The 21065-nt window shown below is 43.1% G+C and overlaps 1 protein-coding gene across 1 annotated transcript in view; it reads right to left on the bottom strand.

The window, feature by feature from the left end:
* Positions 1-323: 323 nt before the first annotated feature.
* The window catches only part of CPM (carboxypeptidase M), a 64727-nt gene continuing 43985 nt past the window's right edge, over positions 324-21065 (bottom strand). Inside the window, exons 4-9 of the mRNA XM_037514017.2 lie at positions 17456-17628; positions 14479-14663; positions 13615-13785; positions 10245-10397; positions 7141-7289; positions 324-4321 (exon numbers count right to left, since the gene is read on the bottom strand). Coding sequence (XP_037369914.1) covers positions 4082-4321; positions 7141-7289; positions 10245-10397; positions 13615-13785; positions 14479-14663; positions 17456-17628 — 1071 coding nt within the window. The 3' untranslated portion in view covers positions 324-4081. The remainder of the gene's footprint in view (positions 4322-7140; positions 7290-10244; positions 10398-13614; positions 13786-14478; positions 14664-17455; positions 17629-21065) is intronic.

The following is a 21065-nucleotide window of genomic DNA, read 5'->3' as shown; positions in this document are numbered from 1 at the left end:
TGTATGTGTGTTCTCTAGGAAAAGATAGTCCAGAGTCAGATACTTTTACACTGAAAAATAGACCTAATTTCTTGTATCATTTTGGGGGAACTGTTACAAATGTAAATTTGCTTCTGGGGGAAAAAAAGCCACAAGGTTGTTTTTTTTTTTTTTTTTTTTTTTAAAGATTTATTTATTTATTTATACAAGCACTGGGTACAGTCAGAAGCGCGGGAGGGCGAGAGAATTCACCAGAGCCAGAGCGGGGAGCAGAGCAGGCAGAAGGACTGAAGTACACTGCTGAGGGGAGCAGCGGGCAGCAGGAGAGGTCTGCGCGCCATGTGGGACCCTCCTCCGGTGGCCGGGGAGCAGCCGGGGATCGAGCCGGTGCTGCAGAGGCTGCGGGCAGCCTCGCAACCCAGCGCTCAACCGCTGCGCCACCGGGGAGGCCCAAGGTTGTTTTTTTAGAAAGACTTCAGAAATGTTGAGGAGAGGCTCTTAATACTTCTGTTATATCCAACAGTTCACATCTGAATGTGATAAATTAAGCACCAAAATCAACACTGATACTTATTGCAGCAACTTAACATTTTTCCAAAATACTCCCCACCTCCCAGCACTTATTCATGCTACAATTTATCTTGAGTAGGTACATGAAAAAAAGCTGTTTCCTTAAATATTATTAAATCATCATTCTAGCTAGTCAGTGTTTCAGTTCTCAGGCCAATTCTGTTTGTATTTGAGGCAATTTGGTCTTTAATAATGTAGCACCAAGATCGAACCAAAGTGTGACTATCATATGCTGCTGCTACTGACAGTCATAGATCAGTCAAGCAGGAACTTTTGTTTTACAGGTAAAGAAACTGAATGTTAGATGGGTTTTAAACCAGTGCTCCTGCCTTATAATTATTCTTTCACATGCTATCTTTTCTCCCATTTGAAAGCTTTGCCATGTTGGTTTCTCTATAAAAGAAATACCTGAATTTATTGAGAACCTGGGGAGCATAACTACCAGGTTAGAGAGTGGGGAACAGTAGGAAATGGCAGAAACTTGGGGAGCTGGTCTGACTATGGTTGGAATTCCATTATTGTTTCTTCTACTGGATACTTCATTTGATCAGTGGAGGGTATAATGGGTTCTTCTATACTTTCATTACAAACTGTCAAGCATGGTGTCATTGATACATAATATCTATCCTAAATCTGCTAAATTAATTCAGGTATGATTTGGAGACTTACTTTGCTTGTCTGAATGATTTTAAGTTGATACTAATAACATTTCTGATTTTAAAAACATTTTTTAAATTTATTTTAAGGATGGTGAACCAATTCAGATTTTGGTTCCTGCCCCTTCAAAAACCGTTATCAAGGGGGCCTCCCCGGTGGCACAGTGGTTGAGCGCTGGGTTGCGAGGCTGCCCGCTGCCTCTGCAGCTCCGGCTCGATCCCCGGCCACCGGGCGAGGGTCCCACATGGTGCACAGACCTCTCCTGCCGCCCGCTGCTCCCCTCAGCAGTGTACTTCGTCAGTCTGCCTGCTCTGCTCTGCTCTGCGCTCTGACTCTGGTGAGTTCTCTCACCCTCCTGTGCTTCTGACTGTACCCAGTGCTTGTATGGATAAATAAATCTCAAAAAAACAAAACAAAACTGCTATCAAGAAAAAATGAGAACTTGGAATGCCTGATTGAAAAGTTGTTAAGGGCTTGATGGTAAACCAAATTGAGTTTTATATACTTTCATATGTAATATATCAAAATCATTTTTGGCAATATTAAGATACTTTCAGTATATAATAAATTACTTTTTATTTAAGTAAAAGTCAAAATATTGAGGTTACCAGATTTTATAAGATGAGGTTGAGAGGCCACAAATTCTGTTTATATTAATGTGTGATTTTGTTTGTGTAGAATAAGCTTAGCATAGGGGTAGCTCCTAAATGCCCAAGTGTTTCCCATACATCTGTGGTTCTCATCATTCACTCCGTAACAAGTCCAGTATAGTTACATTTCCAGATCCTATAGAACTTTATAGAATAACAAAGGCAGTTCATTTTCCATATGGAATATACAACACTTAGAAATTTGCTTGCCAGAGTTGCTTTTATCCCGTTTGATGCTCCTCCGTCAATTTTTTTTTTTTTAAGATTTATTTATACAAGAACTGGGGTACAGGCCAGATGCACGGGAGGGTGAGAAGATTCACCAGAGACAGAGCTGGGAACAGAACAGGCAGACTGAAGAAATACACTGCTGAGGGGAGCAGCGGGCGAGACAGGAGAGGTCTGCTCGCCATGTGAGTAGTTCCGAAGCTGGGGATCGAACCGGCACTGCAGAGGCTGCACACAGCTTCACAGCGCTGTGCTTAACCACCTGCGCCACCAGGGAGGCCCCCTCCGTCAATTCTTACATAAAATGTTTTTAGATAGGTTAAGTACAGGCTCTCATAATGGAGAACAGTTGCTTCAAATTGAGTACTAGTTGTAAATATTTTGTTTTCTGATTTTAAAAGGTAGCTTGTAGTGTGTTAACCGGTAACACACAATTTTATTATGAACCTTTGGGTAAATGCAAAATCCAGTAAAAGCACTGTATTTACATTTATTTTTTGATACACATATGAAAATATTCTGACAGTTTTACTAATGAGCTAGAGATTGCCAAAACAGAATACTACTTTCATAAAATGATTCAAAGCCTGTATGGGGTAGACTGGGAGTGGCAGGCTGCAGGAATTCTATTCATTCATTCCCTAGTATGTGCTAGGCTCTGAGAATACAGAAATGAAAAGTTTCAATAAGCCCTGGCTTCTAGGAACTCAGTCTGCCCCCCCTCCTCCCCCCAAAAAATCACAAATGGAAGTAGATCTTAAGACTGTTATAAATTCAAAAATAATTTGGGGAGCAGAGGAAAGGCCCTTTAACCTCAGTTTGGGAGAGGGTGAAATGGATGGTCAGTAAAGGCCTCCTAGGAGTTGATACCTGAACTATTAAAGGAGTAGAAAGGCAATATAGTGGGTCAGAATGGCACACCAAGCACAGGGGACACAAACAGCATGTTATGTGAGTAGGAACCACAAGCACTTGATGTTTGATGTTGTTTTAGGCAGCCCTTAATCCCTTCACCAGTACTGTGTGTAGGATGGATTTGAAGAGAATAGGAGCAGGAGACTAGTAAGGTGGTTGTAGTGGTGCAGGTGAGCTATGGCGGCTGAAATGAGGCAGTCTATGCAGCCTTGGAAAGAGGGCAGAACCAATTTATAATACAAAAGTTGACTTTTCTGACCGGATATGTGGGATAAAGGAGGAAGAAGTATGAAGGATAACTTTCAGGTTTCAAGTAATTGAGACAGAATACAGGAGAAAGAGCAACTCTAGGGAGAAAAGTATGTTTGATTTTCAACATGAGTTTGAGGTATCTGGGCCACACCAGGTGAATATGCCCAGTTGGACATAAGTCTGCAGCTCAGGTAAGAGGATACAGTTACACATTTGGGAGTCATCAGCATAACAGACTTGCAGAAAGGCAAGGACTCAATTGACCTGGGGCTCTATAGACGCAACCTTGTCATCCCCTGAGGCTCATATTTTCTTGGGCCACTGAGATATGGTTGCCTTTTTTCCTCATATTTCCTTAGAAGATTTGTAAAACTCCCCAGTGTTCTCATTTTCCTCCTGCACTGAGAACTAACATTTGGCACTTTCTCTTCACACATAACCCTCATGGCAAGGCGATTAGTAAATGTTCATCTTCAATACTTGTATTCATCTGGCTCTCTGTATACAACATTAAGTCCTTTTTTCTTGTAGGAACATTTTGTTTCTGAAGTTTACTTTCTTACAAATTTCTAAGATTATTTCAAGATTACATGTAAGTGGGTAGTACTTGATAGGTTGATGTCTTCCATTCATCATCAAGACCAAATCATTACTTTTGTATCACCACACACTGGTTGTTGCAGGATTTGGAAGCAACCAATTCTCTTCTGAAGAAAGGATGGTGGGCTTTATCGAGTCAAGATCCCACGGAGAGCCTTAGCGTTGCAGTAACCTGTCGTGAGTGATCCCTGATTCCAGGCGGTGATGAGAGCTGAGTTTCACATTTTGCTTTATTTGAGAAATATGTGAAAAAGAGTCACCAAAAATACTAACAGGCTAGACTTTGTTACAGCCGAGTGACTTGGCAAATTATATAGAGGGATGGTAGGACACAAAGGATTTGATGGTGGAATGAAATCCAGTTGCCCTCTCAATGGAAGTAAAATATCCTTTTTAAGAGCACTGAAGTTCTGGGATTTTTCTGGAATAATCACCTTTGTTAGGAATGGATTGTGTCCAGGGACTGTAACCTAAAAGAAAATAAGAAACAATTATGTTTTGTGGTGCTAACACTGAAAACATTGACACAGAACTAAAATGCAGCTTTTATGAAACATATATAACAATCTCCCAGGCTTCCATGGCTAGTAACAGCTTTAGTTCTGCTTGCTGAATGAGTTATCTGATGTCTGTTGATATGGACCATAGTTTTCAATGCTATTGCCAAGAATTACCAAGTGAAATAAAAACAGATTTGAAGATTTATCTAGAGATGTAAGTCAAGAGAAGGAAGCAGACTGATTTTGCCCCCATCATTTTCATGGAGAGCAAAGGTGAACAAGAGTAGACTCTTTCCCTTTGTCTCAAGTCTGTACTTAATATCCTCATTGGGTATCAAGATTTTATAAGTGGAATTTTTTTCTCAATTCATTTTTTTAAAAAGATTTATTTTTATTTATGCATACAAGAATTGGGATATAGGCCAGAGGTACGGGAAGGGGGGATTGTGAGAGGATTCACCAGACAGAGTGGGGAGCAGAACAGTGGATTGACTGAAATACACTGCTGAGGGGAGCAGCGGGCGAGACAGGAGAGGTCTGCTGTGCCATGTGGGTCAGCTCCTTGGCGGGGCATAGATCTCATGCCACAGTAGCTGCTGATAGCTTGATAGTGCTGACTTTAACCCCTGTGCCACCAGGGAGACCCTCAATTCATTTTCCCTGCAGCTGATCTAGGAGTACAAGTTTATTGATTCCTTAAAAAGCTTGGTTTTATCTGGCTTTATTCATAAAAGTCTGAATCTTCAGCCAGATTTGTTTCTTGGTGGAGAAAATGATCAGGAAAAATAGGACAAATGCTAAACTAACTATAGACCATGTCCACTGAGAAATACTTTTATTATGTATGGTAGAGAGGGAAACAAATGGAGAACAACATTATAGAATCACTAATTGCTATTAATTTTAGCCATTCATTTTAGTTTTCAAAGTCTTACCTTCTAATCTTGTTCTAGAACTAGTAGCTAAAGGCAACATGTACTATATTAGTCTAATGGAAAATGAACAATTCGTAATTTTATTGTATAAAGGTGTGGCTCATTTCTCAGACTGCATAAAAAATTTGGATTTAGGTATAAAAGAAAATCCTCTTTTTTTCACAGAATAGGAAAGTCTCAGTAAATAACAGGGTAACAAAGGGCATTTTTAGGCAAAGATTGCAGAGAGTTGAGGTCTTTCAAGCTCTAGTCATCTTCTCAGTAGGAAGAGAGAGTCTCAAGAAGAGTATTAGCAATTGATGAACCCCTCTATTGAGCACTATGGTGAAAAGCTATACTTCACTGAAGCTCTGCTTCCCACAGTTTTGTAATCTGAAAGCCATGCCTTTCATTACATCTAATTTTTTTTTTAATTTTTTTTTTTAATAGAGGCATGCTTTATTTATTTATTTGTTTGTTTGTTTGTTTTTGTTTATACATGCACTGGGTACAGTCAGAAGCGCGGGAGGGTGAGAGAATTCACCAGAGCCAGAGCAGGGAGCAGAGCAGGCAGAAGGACCGAAGTACACTGCTGAGGGGAGCAGCGGGCGGCGGGAGAGGTCTGCGCGCCATGTGGGACCCTCCACTGGTGGCCGGGGAGCAGCCGTGGATTGAACCGGCGCCGCAGAGGCCGCGGGCAGCTTCGCAACCCAGCGCTCAACCGCTGCGCCACCGGAGAGGCCCCTTTCATTACATCTAAAGATGAAATGAACTAGAAGTTAGTTTTGCTACAGCCATCTCTCCCAGGAGTAGAATGACTGCTACCATTGACATCAGAACCATTTAGCAAAGTAGAAGAATTGTTAGTATCTTAGAGAAATTCATAACAAGGAAGAGGAAGCACAATCTGACCAAAATCAAGTACACAGTAATTTAGTTTGTTCAACTAGTTTTGGCTCAAACTAGTCCATGCCTCTTCCAGCACTATGAAATGACTTAGAAACTAGCATCTGAATAGAGTGAAAAACTGGAATTTTACTTGCACCTATTGAAAAAACTCATTCTCATCTTCTAATGAAAGAACTGCAAAATAGATCTATCCTTTCCTTAATATAGCGGTAAAACTTACGGATCAAATTTCACTTATAATGAATTCTAAGGAATGTGTCCCCATTCACTTTTTACTTTTTTTTTTTTTTTTTTTTATAGAGGCATGTTTTATTTATTTATTTGTTTGTTTGTTTGTTTGTTTATACATGCACTGGGTATAGTCAGAAGCGCGGGAGGGTGAGAGAATTCACCAGAGCCAGAGCGGGGAGCAGAGCAGGCAGAAGGACCGAAGTACACTGCTGAGGGGAGCAGCGGGCGGCAGGAGAGGTCTGCGCGCCATGTGGGACCCTCCTCTGGTGGCCGGGGAGCAGCCGGGGATTGAACCGGCGCCGCAGAGGCTGCAGGCAGCTTCGCAACCCAGCGCTCAACCGCTGCGCCACCGGGGAGGCCCCCCCATTCACTTTTTGATAGCAGAAATAGTTCATGGAATGGATATTAAAATGGTATTCCATGAATCTGGGAAGCATTTTGGCTGTGCTGTTAATTCTTCTAAAAAAAATCTTTATTCCTATTTTTATCATAAAAGGTTATCCCAAGATAAAGGATTTTATTTTAAAAGTCAGTGGCCAATTGGGAAGAAACTTGATTTGTTCTGTCACTCCTACCTTTCTCAGCTCTTGCCAGTTGTACATTTGATGCTGTCCTTTGCTTCTGTTCTGACATACCTACTTTTGGACTTTTCCTGACTTACTTTAGATTTCTTCTGGGTGAGTAATTATTGTGAGTTCTATATTTTAATAATAATAAATAGGACTGCATACTTACATTTATCTTATAGGACCCAGGCAACAGAAGGAGATAATACTCTCCAAATTTGTTGGTTCTATAAGGGCAGATATGTTGTTTGCCTTCGACTTCTACAATCACATTGGGTAATGGATTTTTATTCTGATCAAAAACTTGACCCTTTACACCTGCAAGACAAAAAGAGAAATAAATGTTGATGCCGTATTTCATGGCATATGAAAAAACATAATTATTTAAGAAAAATATGCTTGAAATTTGTTACCTTTTTTGAGTTTTGTAAGTGTTTGAGAAGGAAGATAAACTTTTAAATTGAGATATAATTGACATGCAACCACGAATCTGTTCCCTTTATCTATGAACTTGATTTTTAAAAATTTTATGTGTAAGTGAGACTATATGTCTATGTCTTCTTTGACTTATTACATATAGTATAATATCCTCAAGGTTCATCCATGTTGTCATAAATGGCAGGATTTCATTCCCCTTTTTTGGCTGAATAATTCCAGCATGTATATATACCATGTTATCTTTAGTATAGAGGCTCCTCTGAAAATAAAAAACAGAACTACTGTATGATCCAGCAATTTCACTTCTGGATATTTATATAAAGAATATGAAAGCACTAATTTAAAAAGATGTGCACATCTATGTTCATTGCAGCACTGTTCTCAATAGCCAAGATATAGAAACAACCCATTGATGAGTTATTAAATGAAGATGTGATGTATATACACGATGGGCAACATAGACATACACACACACACACACACACACACACACACAGATGCATATATACATTAGTGAAATCTTGTCATTTGCAACAACATGGATGAAACTTGAGGGCATTATGCTAAGTGAAACAAGTCAGAAGGAGGACAACTATCACATGATTTTACTTGGCGAATATAAAGCAATAAAACAAAAACAAACCTTTAGTTCTGACAACAGAATAGTGGTTACCAGAGGAAAGAAGGAGGTGATAGGGGTAGAGAAGGTAGAGAGGGTAGATTAAGTGGCCATGGAAGGTAACTAGGTATTTGGTGGTGCGTGTGGCATATATAGTTGCAAGGTGTCAAGGAGTACAGCTGAAACTTACACAGCGTTGTATACCAATACTATGTAAGGAAAGACAAAAAGGTGTTTGCTCCCATTACTCATAAATATATTCTTTGGCTTCCTACTGAGCACTGATAAGGAGAGAACTTTCTACCAAGTAACAATAACCACACGATATCAGTATTTTTGAAATAAGGTTTCATTAAGTTAGAAACAAATGCCTGTCTTAAACCACAAGGGGGCATGGTTGACATGCTAACAGACATATTTTTAACTGAGTTGTGTACATCTGATTATAGGAGCAAACAGCTAGATAAATGTGTTATTTTTTTATAACACCTAGTATAAATGGACTTGTAAGCTCTCCAAAATAATATGAACAGTTTTGCTGCAATTTGTATGTTATTTAAACAGTTTATAAATCTCCTTCACTGGCAATATTATGTCCAATACTTCAGAGTCCACCTTAATTCAGCACTTGGCAAACAACCTTTACATCAAGATTGAAATTCCAAAAACAGTAGTGCAGTTACCTGGAGCATATTTCATGTTCAGTTGCATTCCCATGTTGACGCTGATGAAGGAAGAATTTTAGAAAATAGGCAGAGTAACACACTAAAGGATCAAAATAGATAGAAATACAATAGAAAGACTAATTAATATGTGCCTCATGAGGAAAGTCTAGTGGAGAAACACCAGAATGCTAAGCAAGAAAGACCCAAAACAAAGTTTGAAGACATAATGGGAAAGGAGAAAGACTAATAATTTAATAAGCATTATTAAGATGCTGGTGGAAAAGATCTTTTTGTAACCTATCTCATAAATGACTCCTCCCAGTTTACCAATAACTTCTGTGAACTTGTATTCAGGGAATGTGGGGCTCGGGTTGGAGATGCAGGCATGAAAGGGAGAAGGGACATCCATTTTAGGGATGTGTGGCCAAGTGAAATTTGTAGTTAGCTTTTTACTCTTACCCTGTGCTTTGTACTTGGCCCTAATATTCTGCTTCTGACTTTTCTCTCTCTCTTTTATTTAGCAAGTGGGAAGGTCTGATGTGAAACATGCTGAAAATTCTAAGAATTATGCAACTATGCAGCAAGCCCAGGATGGAAACCTCCGCAACACAAACATCTTCCACTTTGACTTGATATGGTAACGTAACTATCGTGTCAGATCCTGATCTGATTCTTCCTCCAAGTTGTTCTGAATGAAGAAAGGTAACTTTAACTCTGGCAATGCACACAAGCCTGCACACCCTGCCCGGGGAGACACAGTCTGGTTAAATAAACCTGAACTGTGAAGATTCCATCCACATCACCAGCAGTGTGTTCCTCCCCTGTGCAATGGTTTTCACAGTGTGGTGGCTGTCCCAGCACCATCAGCATCACCTGGGATGATGTTAACATTCTGGAGCCACTAAATGAGAAACTCTGGGAGTGGGGCCTAGTAGCTATGTTTTGACAAACCATCCCAGTGAGTCTGCTGCACACAAATTGAGAACTACCCTCTTTCCCATTTATTCTGTCCACTGTGATACAGGCCAGACAACAGTCAAATAACAGGCTGGGACAACACCCAGTGCCAAATGATCTGGCATAATCGAGGGTCAGAGGGGTTGAAGCTAACGGTGCTAGGTCACCATCCCAGTTCTAGGGAAAAGTGCAGATGAATGTCCACTATTTTCCGGGTCTGTGATACTGTGTGGCAAGTGACAAGCAATGTTGATGTTTTTCTAAGTAAGTGACCATATAACAAAACAAGAACCCATTTTTTTCTGCTCTTTCTGCCAGATTTCCAGGTAATTCAACATGTATGAATGAAAGTACTCCAGATTTTACACCCCTATATAAAAGTCACATGCACCATGCTTTCTCTTATATGAATTGATGGGCACTGCCTTTCTCACACGCTGTAGATATTTATGCAGAGAGAATTTTTTACCATTAGTTCTGGTTCTAAAAATGAGGCAGCGCCTAGAAAAAACAGGGGCATGCATTTTCTCAACCCAAAAGTTTACCAGATGCTGTATTTTGTTAACAAAGAATTACTAAGGAAAGCTTACAAACCTAGGTGCACCTGTTTCATATATTCAATTAATGAGGCTCTGTTATCATTCCAGAAAGATGTAAGCTTCTCTGCACGAGGGTATTTACAGCACGACAACTCCAATGTGATTTCAAAACATTGAGCCCAGATGTAGTTGTAATCTTGCATTCCACCTAAACACAAGCATATTTCATATTTTTAAGGTCTAAAATTGGAGTGGAGACAAGTATGGACAAGTGAATAAGACAGTTGCAAGGAAAGTACAGGTAAACAGGAAAAGATGAATTTGACATACTAGCATGGAAAACCATTCTATTACCAAGGCATGACAGGTAATCCTAAATATTCCCATATGGGTAATGGAGCAGACCCAAGTGAAGTGTGACTGCACCAAAGTTAAAGGAAGTGTCCTTTTTCTGTGTGTGTGTATCTAATATTACAAAAAGGATTCTTCAGATTACTGAATTACATTTTAAACAGATTTAGAAATATTTTAACAGAAATATTACTCTAAGTCATTCATTAAACATTATGTAATACTAAGTATATTCTAATTTCGGAGACCATTAATGGGCAACATTTACTGAGTGTTCATTATTGCTAGGGACTGGCTGAAGAACTTTGTATCAACTCATTAAATCCTCACAGCAATTATTACCTGCATTTTACAGGGAGGGATTGATCACAGATGGTAAGCAACTTGCCCAGGGATTCCAATGGGTGAATGGCAGAGACCCAAGACAGGCTCTTACCCATCTCACCAAGCTGCTTCTGGGGCTGAAAGAGAGGGGCATGGAGCTAACTCTTCAAGGGCAAAGACCCCCCTGTTGCTTCTGGGGCTGCTCGCTTTCTAGTGCTTATCTCTGGAGACCCTATTTTCAAAGGGTTATAAACAAAACTTTTTATATTTTAAAATCTCTAAATTGGTATGTCTTAAATTGGATGGCTGAAAAAACATCACATCATCAGTTTGGAAATTTTTTACTTTTTTTTTTTTTTTAAAGATTTATTTATTTATACAAGAGCAGGGGTACAGGCCAGAGACGCAGGAGAGTGAGAGGATTCACCAGAGACAGAGTGGGAAGGAGAACAGGTAGACCGACTGAAATACACTGCTGAGGGGAGCAGCGGGCGAGACTGGAGAGGTCTGCTGCTCCATGTGGGTAGCTCCCTGGCAGGCCGGGAATGGAACCCTTGCTGCAGAGGCTGTGGACAGCTTCACAGCGCTGTGCTCAACCCCCTGAGCCACCGGGGAGGCCCAACTTTCTACTTTTTTCTTGGTGGTACATTGTTTTACAATCAGTGACATCTTGGATTTGATAAAATACAGTAACTTTGAAGGAAGTAGTTATACTTGATATCTGGCAAGAAGATGTGTATTATGTATTCTCAGTTCCTTTAGGGTACCTGGGGACTACTGAAATAGAAAAAAACTCAAGAAAATTATCAAAATATTAAATGAGGACCTCCCTGGTGGCACAGCGGGTTGAGTGCAGTGCTGTGAAGCTGTCCGCAGGCTCTGCAGTGCGGGTTCAATTCCCGGCCGGCCAGGGAGATTCCCACATGGCGCTCAGGACCTCTGCTGTGGTGCCAGCTGCTCCCCTCAGCAGAGCTTTCGGTCCGTCTGCCTGTTCTCCTCCTCATTCTGTCTCTGGTGGATCCTCTCACCCTCCTGCGCCACTAGCCTGTACCCCAGCTATTGTAGAAAATAAATCTTTAAAAATAAATAAATCTTAAAAAAAAAAATCTTTAAAAAAATATTATATGAAAATATTATTTGAATATCATGTAGGTCCAGATTCTAGCCAGAAAGAACTTTCTATTTCTTTTATCTGTTTTTATATTTCTCTTTGATCTCATTTCCACCAAGAAATAGAAAGGGAAAAAAAAAGTGGAGAGAAAAAACAAAACAAAAGCCCTTGTCTGGAAGACTGTGTCTCACGTCGAATGAACTTAAATAGCAAAACAGATGTGTAAAGCATGCAGGATTGAAAATACCAAGTGTGGAGAGCATGCAGCTCTGGACAAGGTAAGTTAGGCCTCTGAGCTTAAGCAGAATGCTTTGTTCTAAGCTCAAAGGAATTGGCTCTGCCTGCTGTTTTTCTCAGAAGGATACACAGCTTACACGCAGGTACACCTGGCAACAATTAATTCCCTGCAGCAAAATTAGGTTCCTACCCATACATCTGAATTTGTCCTGGCAGTTTCGGGCAGTACACATAAAAGACAGCTCTGCCACTGAGCAGAGGGGACACTGTCCTCATTATGAAAAATGACAAAGGAACTATTCCAAAAGCCCGAGGTTGGGGTGGAGAGGCCGTCTCTTGGACAACAGAAATTTGGGATGTAGTAGTGTCTGCTTGGCCCTGCTGTGGTCAGTCGTGGTCTCTGCTTATTTACATTACCCAGAAAACTGGCAGAGTGCTGCCGGGACACAAAAGTACTAGAAATGAAAGTACCAGTTTGTGCAAGACTAACTTGTGCATCCAAAGTGACAAGTGGGGAACTGGTTGTGTGTAGAAATGCAGACTGCAGCTTGCTCTTGGATGGGTCAGGCCATAACCAGTCTCCGTGGGGGAACTTCTCATGGAAGCAAAGGAAACCCAGTTCCAGCCCATCTGCCCTCTCACCTTCCATCCTAGGTCCCTTCTCTCTCTCAGTTCCCGGACTAGCACAAGCTCTCTGACAAACTCTTCTGTTTATTCCTTCTGTTAAGAACATTCCCCTTCCTATGTCCTCAAGCTTTTTCTTCACCTGGCCATCCTCTGCCAAGGGTGGAAAATGGGAGCCCCCTCCTACATCCAGCTGGAAGAGCTCTTTTGTTTAGGCTGCAAAGTGACTTCAAAATCACAATATTTTGTGTACAAATTCAGCTTGTTTTACAAACCGGAAGAGCTGGCATTATTGGAGCCCCATGGCAAGATGGCAATTATTTGGAAGTAGCAGCTGTCCCCCATTACGTGACACATAAGCAATAAATTTCTCCAAGGTCTTCACTACTCAATGTTGTTACTTTGGCTTTATACCCATGTGGTACACAGCACCTTCTCTAAATCTCTACTTGTATCCTAATTATACTGTCACCACGATTATTCATTTGTATATTACTCTTCCCTAAGATCTTTCCCGACAGTTCCTGGCTTGTCGTAAGTAAATGCTGAATAAGCCTCAGAATGAATAAAGGAACAGGCAGTAATGAACAATTCTGAGTATCCCTCAAACACCAGTTACCCCTGCTGCTCTGTGATGTTAGGTGACAGAGACATAACTAAAGAACTGAAGGGGCTGCACTATGCCTCACAAACTTTCATCAAGTGCTGGAGTCAACAAAAACCAGCTGGTACCTCTGGGTGGAGACAATAAGAATGGTAGAAAGGAAGAGAAACTCACCCTTAAGTGGATACCAAGAATACCCATTTATAATTCCATTTCGAGAGTTCATTTTATTTTTACACTCATCTCCTTTCTTCATGACAGGATTTCTTGAAGCATAAGTATGTGCAAGATATTGAAAAACATCATCATCAGGGGTTAAACTCCGCAAGTGTAAGGTCCCAGTTGCTGTACATGAAAGACAAACCGGGACCTTTCAGTTGACTTCAGAGTAAGAGGGAATATGCACCAGCAAATAAGCAAGGACATCATCTCATCACACACCAAGGCTCTAATTTCCCCAGAGAGAAATCCTCTACCCTCTTCCACCAATGCACCCTCTCCTCTTCTTCCTAGTTTTTAATGAACACACAAAGTGATGGACAAAAGGTAGATTATATTCAAACTCCTCCAAAGCCAGCTTAAAAATTAAATATTCTCTTACTTAATCTTGCCGATTTCTGGAAGCCAGTCAACTGTCCTTAGGTCCTACAGACTAGGTTAAGTGAAGCCTCTGTAAGGTTTTAAGTCTTTAGTTTATACTGCATCCCACAGAATTTGAAAAGGAGTTCTAAGCTATTACGCATCTGATCAGCAAAGTCAGATTTTTTCTAACTTTAGCTGTTTCCCCTTGTGTGATAATCCACATCCTGACTATACTATTCACTGAAGAACATCCAGAAATCCTGTTGTCGCTCTGCCACACTGCCCTTCTACTGTTTATAAATTGCAGGAAGGTTGGCTTTGGGCTGGGAAAAGGAGGCGCTCTCTATCCCGACCAGAGCAGTTAAGTGGGGTGGAGGGAGGGGAGGAGTTTGAGGAGTTTCACCATTTAGAGGCAGAGTTTGCAGCTCGTTCTGGAGCCGGCCTGTGTGCGCTTACCTGGAACACCATTATCAAACGGGTAACTGGCTACCAGGGCACCGCCGTGGAGGTTCGCAGAGAGGACGAATGTCTCTGTTTTCAGCCACTCCATGACTGCCCTGGTTTCAGGCTGAGTTGTTACATTGTTAAATTCGAAAGCATCAGGGAAGTTTCTATTCAAGTCATAGTCGTTACTATTTTCCCTTTAAAAGAAAGAAGTTTGAGGGTTTACGGATAGTATGTGTCTGGACTCAGGTGTTTTCCCAAATATGAAAACGAAATTGGTGGGTGGCCACTCAGGGGCTCCAATGAGCCACACTTGGCACTCACACCTCTGGGGGGACTTGCTCTGCCCATGGGCCAGTAGCTATTTGATGTAAACAGGGATTTGATAAATGTTTGCATTTCAGCGCTTTTAATCAGGGAACTCTGAGACTCCCAATACTAGCCAGCTGGAGACGCCACATGAAGAAACAGAACCCGGGTGACTCCGGATACGTGGTCCCAGGCTAGCTGTCTCAGCCGACCCCAGCTGAGGCCCCAGACATCATGGCATCAAGATTAGCCATCCCCGCCCTGCCCCAATTCCTAACTTACAGAACTGAGAGTAAATTCGGGGGTTACATACTGATTTTTGGTTACATAGTGATTGATAACAGAAACAACAGGGATGTGCTACTTTATACAAATAAATTTCTGGAAAGTGCACTGGTCATGTTTAAAATAAAGTTGAAAGGAACCAAATGGTGAGATTTTATTTATTTATTTATTTTTTTTTTTTTAAACAGTTTATTTTTTTTTTTTTTAAAGATTTATTTATTTATTTATACAAGCACTGGGTACAGTCAGAAGCGTGGGAGGGTGAGAGAATTCACCAGAGCCAGAGCGGGGAGCAGAGCAGGCAGAAGGACCAAAGTACACTGCTGAGGGGAGCAGCAGGTGGCAGGAGAGGTCTGCGCGCCATGTGGGACCCTCCTCCGGTGGCCAGAGAGCAGCCGGGGATTGAACCGGCGCTGCAGAGGCTGCGGGCAGCTTCACAACCCAGCGCTCAACCACTGCGCCACCAGGGAGGCCCGATTTTATTTATTTTTGATGAAAGTAAGCAAATTTTAAACTGCACAAATACATATTACATTTGAGAAATTCCAAACTTCCTGAGGCAGATTGGAACAAAATAAACTGTTGAAATCAGAAAAACTGTAAGACTCACTCTATTTCTCACTAGGTCTGGTTCCTTCTGGCCTAATGAAAGAACGAGTATTTACCGAGGTCCTGGGCATATGCATGGCCTCAGGGACTCAGCAATGGTAAACATAACACACAGGATTCCTACCCTCAGGTAGCCAAGCATTCAGTGGGGAGAGAGGCATTTATTATGCAAGCAATTAGACTTTAAAATTTGTGTTATAAAGTTAAAAAGCCAGGTAATGAGAGAATGTAACTGGGGACCTCATCTGTGAAAGGTCAGGGAAAGGCTATTTAAGCAGTGGAAGGAGTGAGGAGTGGAAAATGTAGGTGCACAGCGTCAGAGATGAGAAGGAACCTGGAAGTTCGAAGAAGATGGTGGGTTGCAGGGGGAGAAGTGGGGTGGGCATGAAACTGGAGATACCTTCCACCCCAACCCATGGCTCCAGCGCTGGGCCCCATGAGCGGATTGCAAGCAGTGTAAGGGCAGCTGGTGGTGGCATTTCACCCAGCGGGGCTCAGGTGGGGCTCAGGTTGCAGGCAGAGGCCAGCAAGGAAGGCAAATGGGTGGCTCCCCTGCCAGCTGCCCCAGGGCATATAGGCCCTGGCTTGGGGCTGCAGGGAGGAGCATGGGACCCCACTGGGCCAGCTCCAGTACCGTGTCTCCCTCCAGCTGCAGGCAGTAGAGAGGCCTGCGGATTTGGTGCCTGGATCCTAGAATGGGCTGTGGATCAGGTGCGATCTGTGAGCTGGTTGTTGTTAGGTCCACCATCCCCAAAACAGTCCAATCAGACTTGCGGGTGGGGTGGGGGGAACCCTGAAAGAGGATATATGGCGGGCACGAGCCAGTTTGGGACTGGATGCCAAAGAAGAAAGGAGAAGCATGCAGAAGCCAACCTCCAAATGCCAAAAAGCTTTATGGGAAAGCCAAATTGCTTTGCAGAGGCCAGAAGCCCCCTCCCTCTGGTCTGCTGCTGACACCAGCTGAGAGAAGCCCCAGAGGCCCCAGGCCTGGTGTCTCAAAGAGCTGTTCCGTCTTGGTGTGGGCCAAAGACTCACAAAGAGCTCCACCGCTGGTGTTTCTAACACTGCCTCTGGTGACCGGGTGACAGGCACTACTGGCCAGTGCTACCCAGCACTGTTGACCGGTGACCAGCACTCAGTGTCCTGGTGACCACTGAGCATTGTTAATCATCCAGCACCACCTCCTGGTACTTCTGCCTCCATTGCTGTCTGGTCCTGCTGTGGCCGTGGGTGGCGCCGGCTTCATCTCATGGGCCCCGACTGTGAGCATTTCCAGCTGTGGTGAGTTGGGTCCTGGCCCGCTGCTCGCTGACTGCTACAAGCTCCCGGCCCTCATTAATGGGGACAGTGCCATCTTGGATGAGCAGGCTTTTGCTTAGGACTTTTGGACATTGTGGACACTATCTGGGGTAAGAGAGCTGTCCACGTGTGGCCTTATGAACTCTGCTTCCCTGTTTGTTAAATAAACCCCATTGTTGTTCCCTGAGCCTGGGTGGTCTTGCGATTGTGTGCACAGGTGAGAGCCCACAGAGAGTGACCTGTCCCCTATTTGCCACTGCCCTTTGACTCGTTATCGCACCCCTACTGCACTGTTTCAGGCATAGGAGTAAAGCAGCTTCACTCAGGATTTTACTTTTCCTCCTCAAAGCAATGGGCAGCCCTGAAGAGTTTTCAGCACAGCAATGACAGGACACAGCCTAAAAGCTGGTTCACTGACAGGTCTGATGGGGGGACGTTGTGTTGCTTTGTTTTATTTTTAAATAAAAGTAGGCTGGTGCATCCTTACCTTCCATTACTATAATAACAGTCAGGCTTTTTGACAGCTTCGAATCCATCTGGGTTCATTGAAGGCATGATATGTATCCGGGTACTATTGATTAGTTTTGTGATTTCAGGGTCTTTTCCATCACTAGTTACGAGATACTCAATTAAATGAAGCAGCAGTTCTCGGCCTACAGTCTGTGTGTGATAAAGAAAAAAGGGGATATTATTTACTTAATCAGAGGAAAATAGCCATATTTCCTAGCCAGGAGCTCTACACTTGATATCGAAGGCTAAACCCAGCTGTGAGATCCCTGTTTCTCAAGTGTTCTGATACCCTGGGCAAGAGATAATCACTAGCTGTGCTAAAAATTATTTGTCAGTTATTTTATTTTATTTATTTTTTAAAAAATAGCAATGAGATATATCTCACACTCGTGAGAATAGTGAGAATAATTTATTTATTTATTTATACAAGCACTGGGTGCAGTCAGAAACGCTGGAGGGTGAGAGAATTCACCAGAGCCAGAGCGGGGAGCAGAGCAGGCAGAAGGACCGAAGTACACTGCTGAGGGGAGCAGCGGGCGGCAGGAGAGGTCTGCGCGCCATGTGGGACCCTCCTCCGGTGGCCGGGGAGCAGCCGGGGATCGAACCAGTGCTGCAGAGGCTGCGGGCAGCTTCGCAACCCAGCGCTCAACTGCTGCGCCACGGGGGAGGCCCTCCATTTTTCAGTTATTTTAAAAGATAGAACAAGTTAATTTTTTAAAGAGTACTCATCTATAAGTAGTTTACTTTTTTTTTTTTTTTTATAGAGGCATGTTTTTTATTTATTTGTTTGTTTGTTTGTTTGTTTTTTGTTTATACATGCATACAGTCAGAAGCGCGGGAGGGTGAGAGAATTCACCAGAGCCAGAGCGGGGAGCAGAGCAGGCAGAAGGACCGAAGTACACTGCTGAGGGGAGCAGCGGGCGGCAGGAGAGGTCTGCGCGCCATGTGGGACCCTCCTCTGGTGGCCGGGGAGCAGCCAGGGATTGAACCAGCGCCGCAGAGGCCGCGGGCAGCTACGCAACCCAGCGCTCAACCGCTGCGCCACCAGGACCAGTAGTTTACTTTTTTTTTGTGGGACCCTCGCCGGCGGCCAGGGAACAAACCGGCTCTGCGGAGGCTGCGGGCAGCCCCGCAGCCCAGCGCTCAACCGCTGTGCCACCAGGGGAGGCCCTATAAGTAGTATACTTTTAAAAAATAAATTAGACTGGAGCAAAAGTTATTGTCAAGTTTCCAATTAGCTCGCCTTCCAAAATACTTTCTAGAGTGGCAGAGGCGGTAGCGTTACAGAGCAGGCTCGGGAGTTGTGCGTGTCCCTGAGGATGCCCGGTGTGAATGACAGCCATGTACATGTCTTGACGGATAATAGACTGAGAACCTCTCAATTTTCTCATTGTTGTGACAAAGGATAGGCAACCTCTGAATGGCAGTTCTGCACTTTATGCCCCTCCCTGGAAAGCAAAGAGAGCGCACTTCATGACTTCGTTACTCTAATGAGTAGAAAATAGCTGAAATTTGGACTGAGAAAATTTCAAATGTGAATTATATATTCAGAGGGAGCCATAAAATTCAGTGGAAATATACTCAATTCCGACATCAGTTTTCACTATTCTCTCCTCTTTGACTTCACTGACTTTTAATTTCAGAATCCAAATTGTCACTTAAAAATCCTTAAAAAACTAACAACAAAAAGTCAAGCTAAACCACATACTGGATTTCCAATTCTGTCTTTTGGAAGCTCAAGCAATTTTTTAAAATTTATTTTTATACAAGAACTGGGGTACAGGTCAGAGGCGCAGGAGGGTGAGAGGATTCACCAGAGACAGAGTGGGGAACAGAACAGACGGACCGAAATACACTGTTGAGGGGAGCAGTGGGCGAGACAGGAGAGGTCTGCTGCGCCATGTGGGAATCTCCCTGAGCTGGCCAGGAATTGAGCCTGTGCTGCAGAGGCTGTGGACAGCTTCACAGCGTGGCGCTCAACCCGCTGTGCCACCAGGGAGGCCCTGGAAGCTCAAGCTATTTTTGAAGCAACTTCCATGAAATACGTACTTGCTACCCTCAAACCAGGTGACTTTAATTTGTGAAATGTGGAATGTGATTTAAATGAGTTTTCTGGGTGTAGGGTAAGGTAAAAGGTATCAGACTTTTCTGCCCTCCCGCCATCAGGATAGATGATGGATCCTTGCGGTCCTGAATGCATGCCTGATGGCGGGCACCTGGAACAGGGTGTGGGCATATGCAGATGGGATTCACCTGGGCTAAGACTGGGCTTTTAAGGGCGGCGTCATGGGGACACCAGCAGAAGCTGAGAGAGAAGCAAGAGAAGCAGAAGTTGGGAGAAAGCCGGAAAGCCCAGAGTGAAGACCTGCTGGGGGCTGGGAGGCCTGCCAGCCTCCCGGCCCCCCAGCACCTCTGCCTGCCGTGTACCTGGTAATCCCAATAAAAACCTGCAAAAAACCACTGAGGACTCTGACTCCTCCTTTACCCGGTCTGCATGGGATCAGAAAACCTACACCATGTCCAGTCCTGTCCTGACCCTTACAGATGCTAGTCTTTTTTTTTTAAAATTTATTTATACAAGCACTGGGTACAGTCAGAAGCGCGGGAGGGTGAGAGAATTCACCAGAGCCAGAGCAGGGAGCAGAGCAGGCAAAAGGACCGAAGTACACTGCTGAGGGGAGCAGCGGGCGGCAGGAGAGGTCTGTGCTCCATGTGGGACCCTTGCCGGCGGCCGGGGATCAAACCTGCACTGCTGAGGCTGTGGGCAGCTTCGCAGCCCAGTGCTCAACCACTGCGCCACCAGGGGAGGCCCATAATTTCTTTTTCTTTCTTTTTTTTTTTTAAAGATTTATTTATTTTTACAAGCACTGGGTACAGTCAGAAGCGCGGGAGGGCAAGAGAATTCACCAGAGCCAGAGCGGGGAGCAGAGCAGGCAGAAGGACGAAGTACACTACTGAGGGGAGCAGCGGGCGGCAGGAGAGGTCTGCGAGCCATGTGGGTCCCTCACCTGGCTGCCGGGGATTGAACCGGCGCTGCATAGGCTGCGGGCAGCTTTGCAACCCAGCGCTCAACCACTGCACCACAGGGGAATTATATTCCCCGTAATTTCTTATTTTGAGAAAATATCAAGTTCACTAATTTTAGTTTCATTGAAGTTTCACTTCAATTTACATTTCAGTTCAAATTTTCTTGAGTTTATTATGTTTAACTCAAGTAAAGTTGAATTTTGTATTTATTTAAAAATACTATACATGACACATTTAAATTTTATATCCTACTTCTTTTCATTTGCTTACTACAGAAATACATCGATGTCTAGAACAATGTTTGGCAAATATAATGGTGGTTATTTCTGAGTGACAGTATTCTAGATGATTTTTATTTCTACTTATTTCTCCAGTGTCACTTCTTAAAGAAAACCTGTTATTTACGCACACACACACACACACACACACACACAACAATAAAATCCTGAGTGTTTCCAGGAAACAAATGTGTAACCAAGGTATTTTCTATTTGTCTCTATATTCCCACAGAAATCAGTAATTTCTCAATTGCAGAGGAAAAATAAAAATCTTGGCTATAT

This window comes from Talpa occidentalis, unplaced genomic scaffold, assembly GCF_014898055.3.
Source record: "Talpa occidentalis isolate TD23 unplaced genomic scaffold, MPIMG_talOcc4v2.1 talOcc4.16, whole genome shotgun sequence".
NCBI classification, from domain to species: domain Eukaryota; kingdom Metazoa; phylum Chordata; class Mammalia; order Eulipotyphla; family Talpidae; genus Talpa; species Talpa occidentalis.
This window is presented reverse-complemented; position numbering and strand designations above follow the sequence as displayed.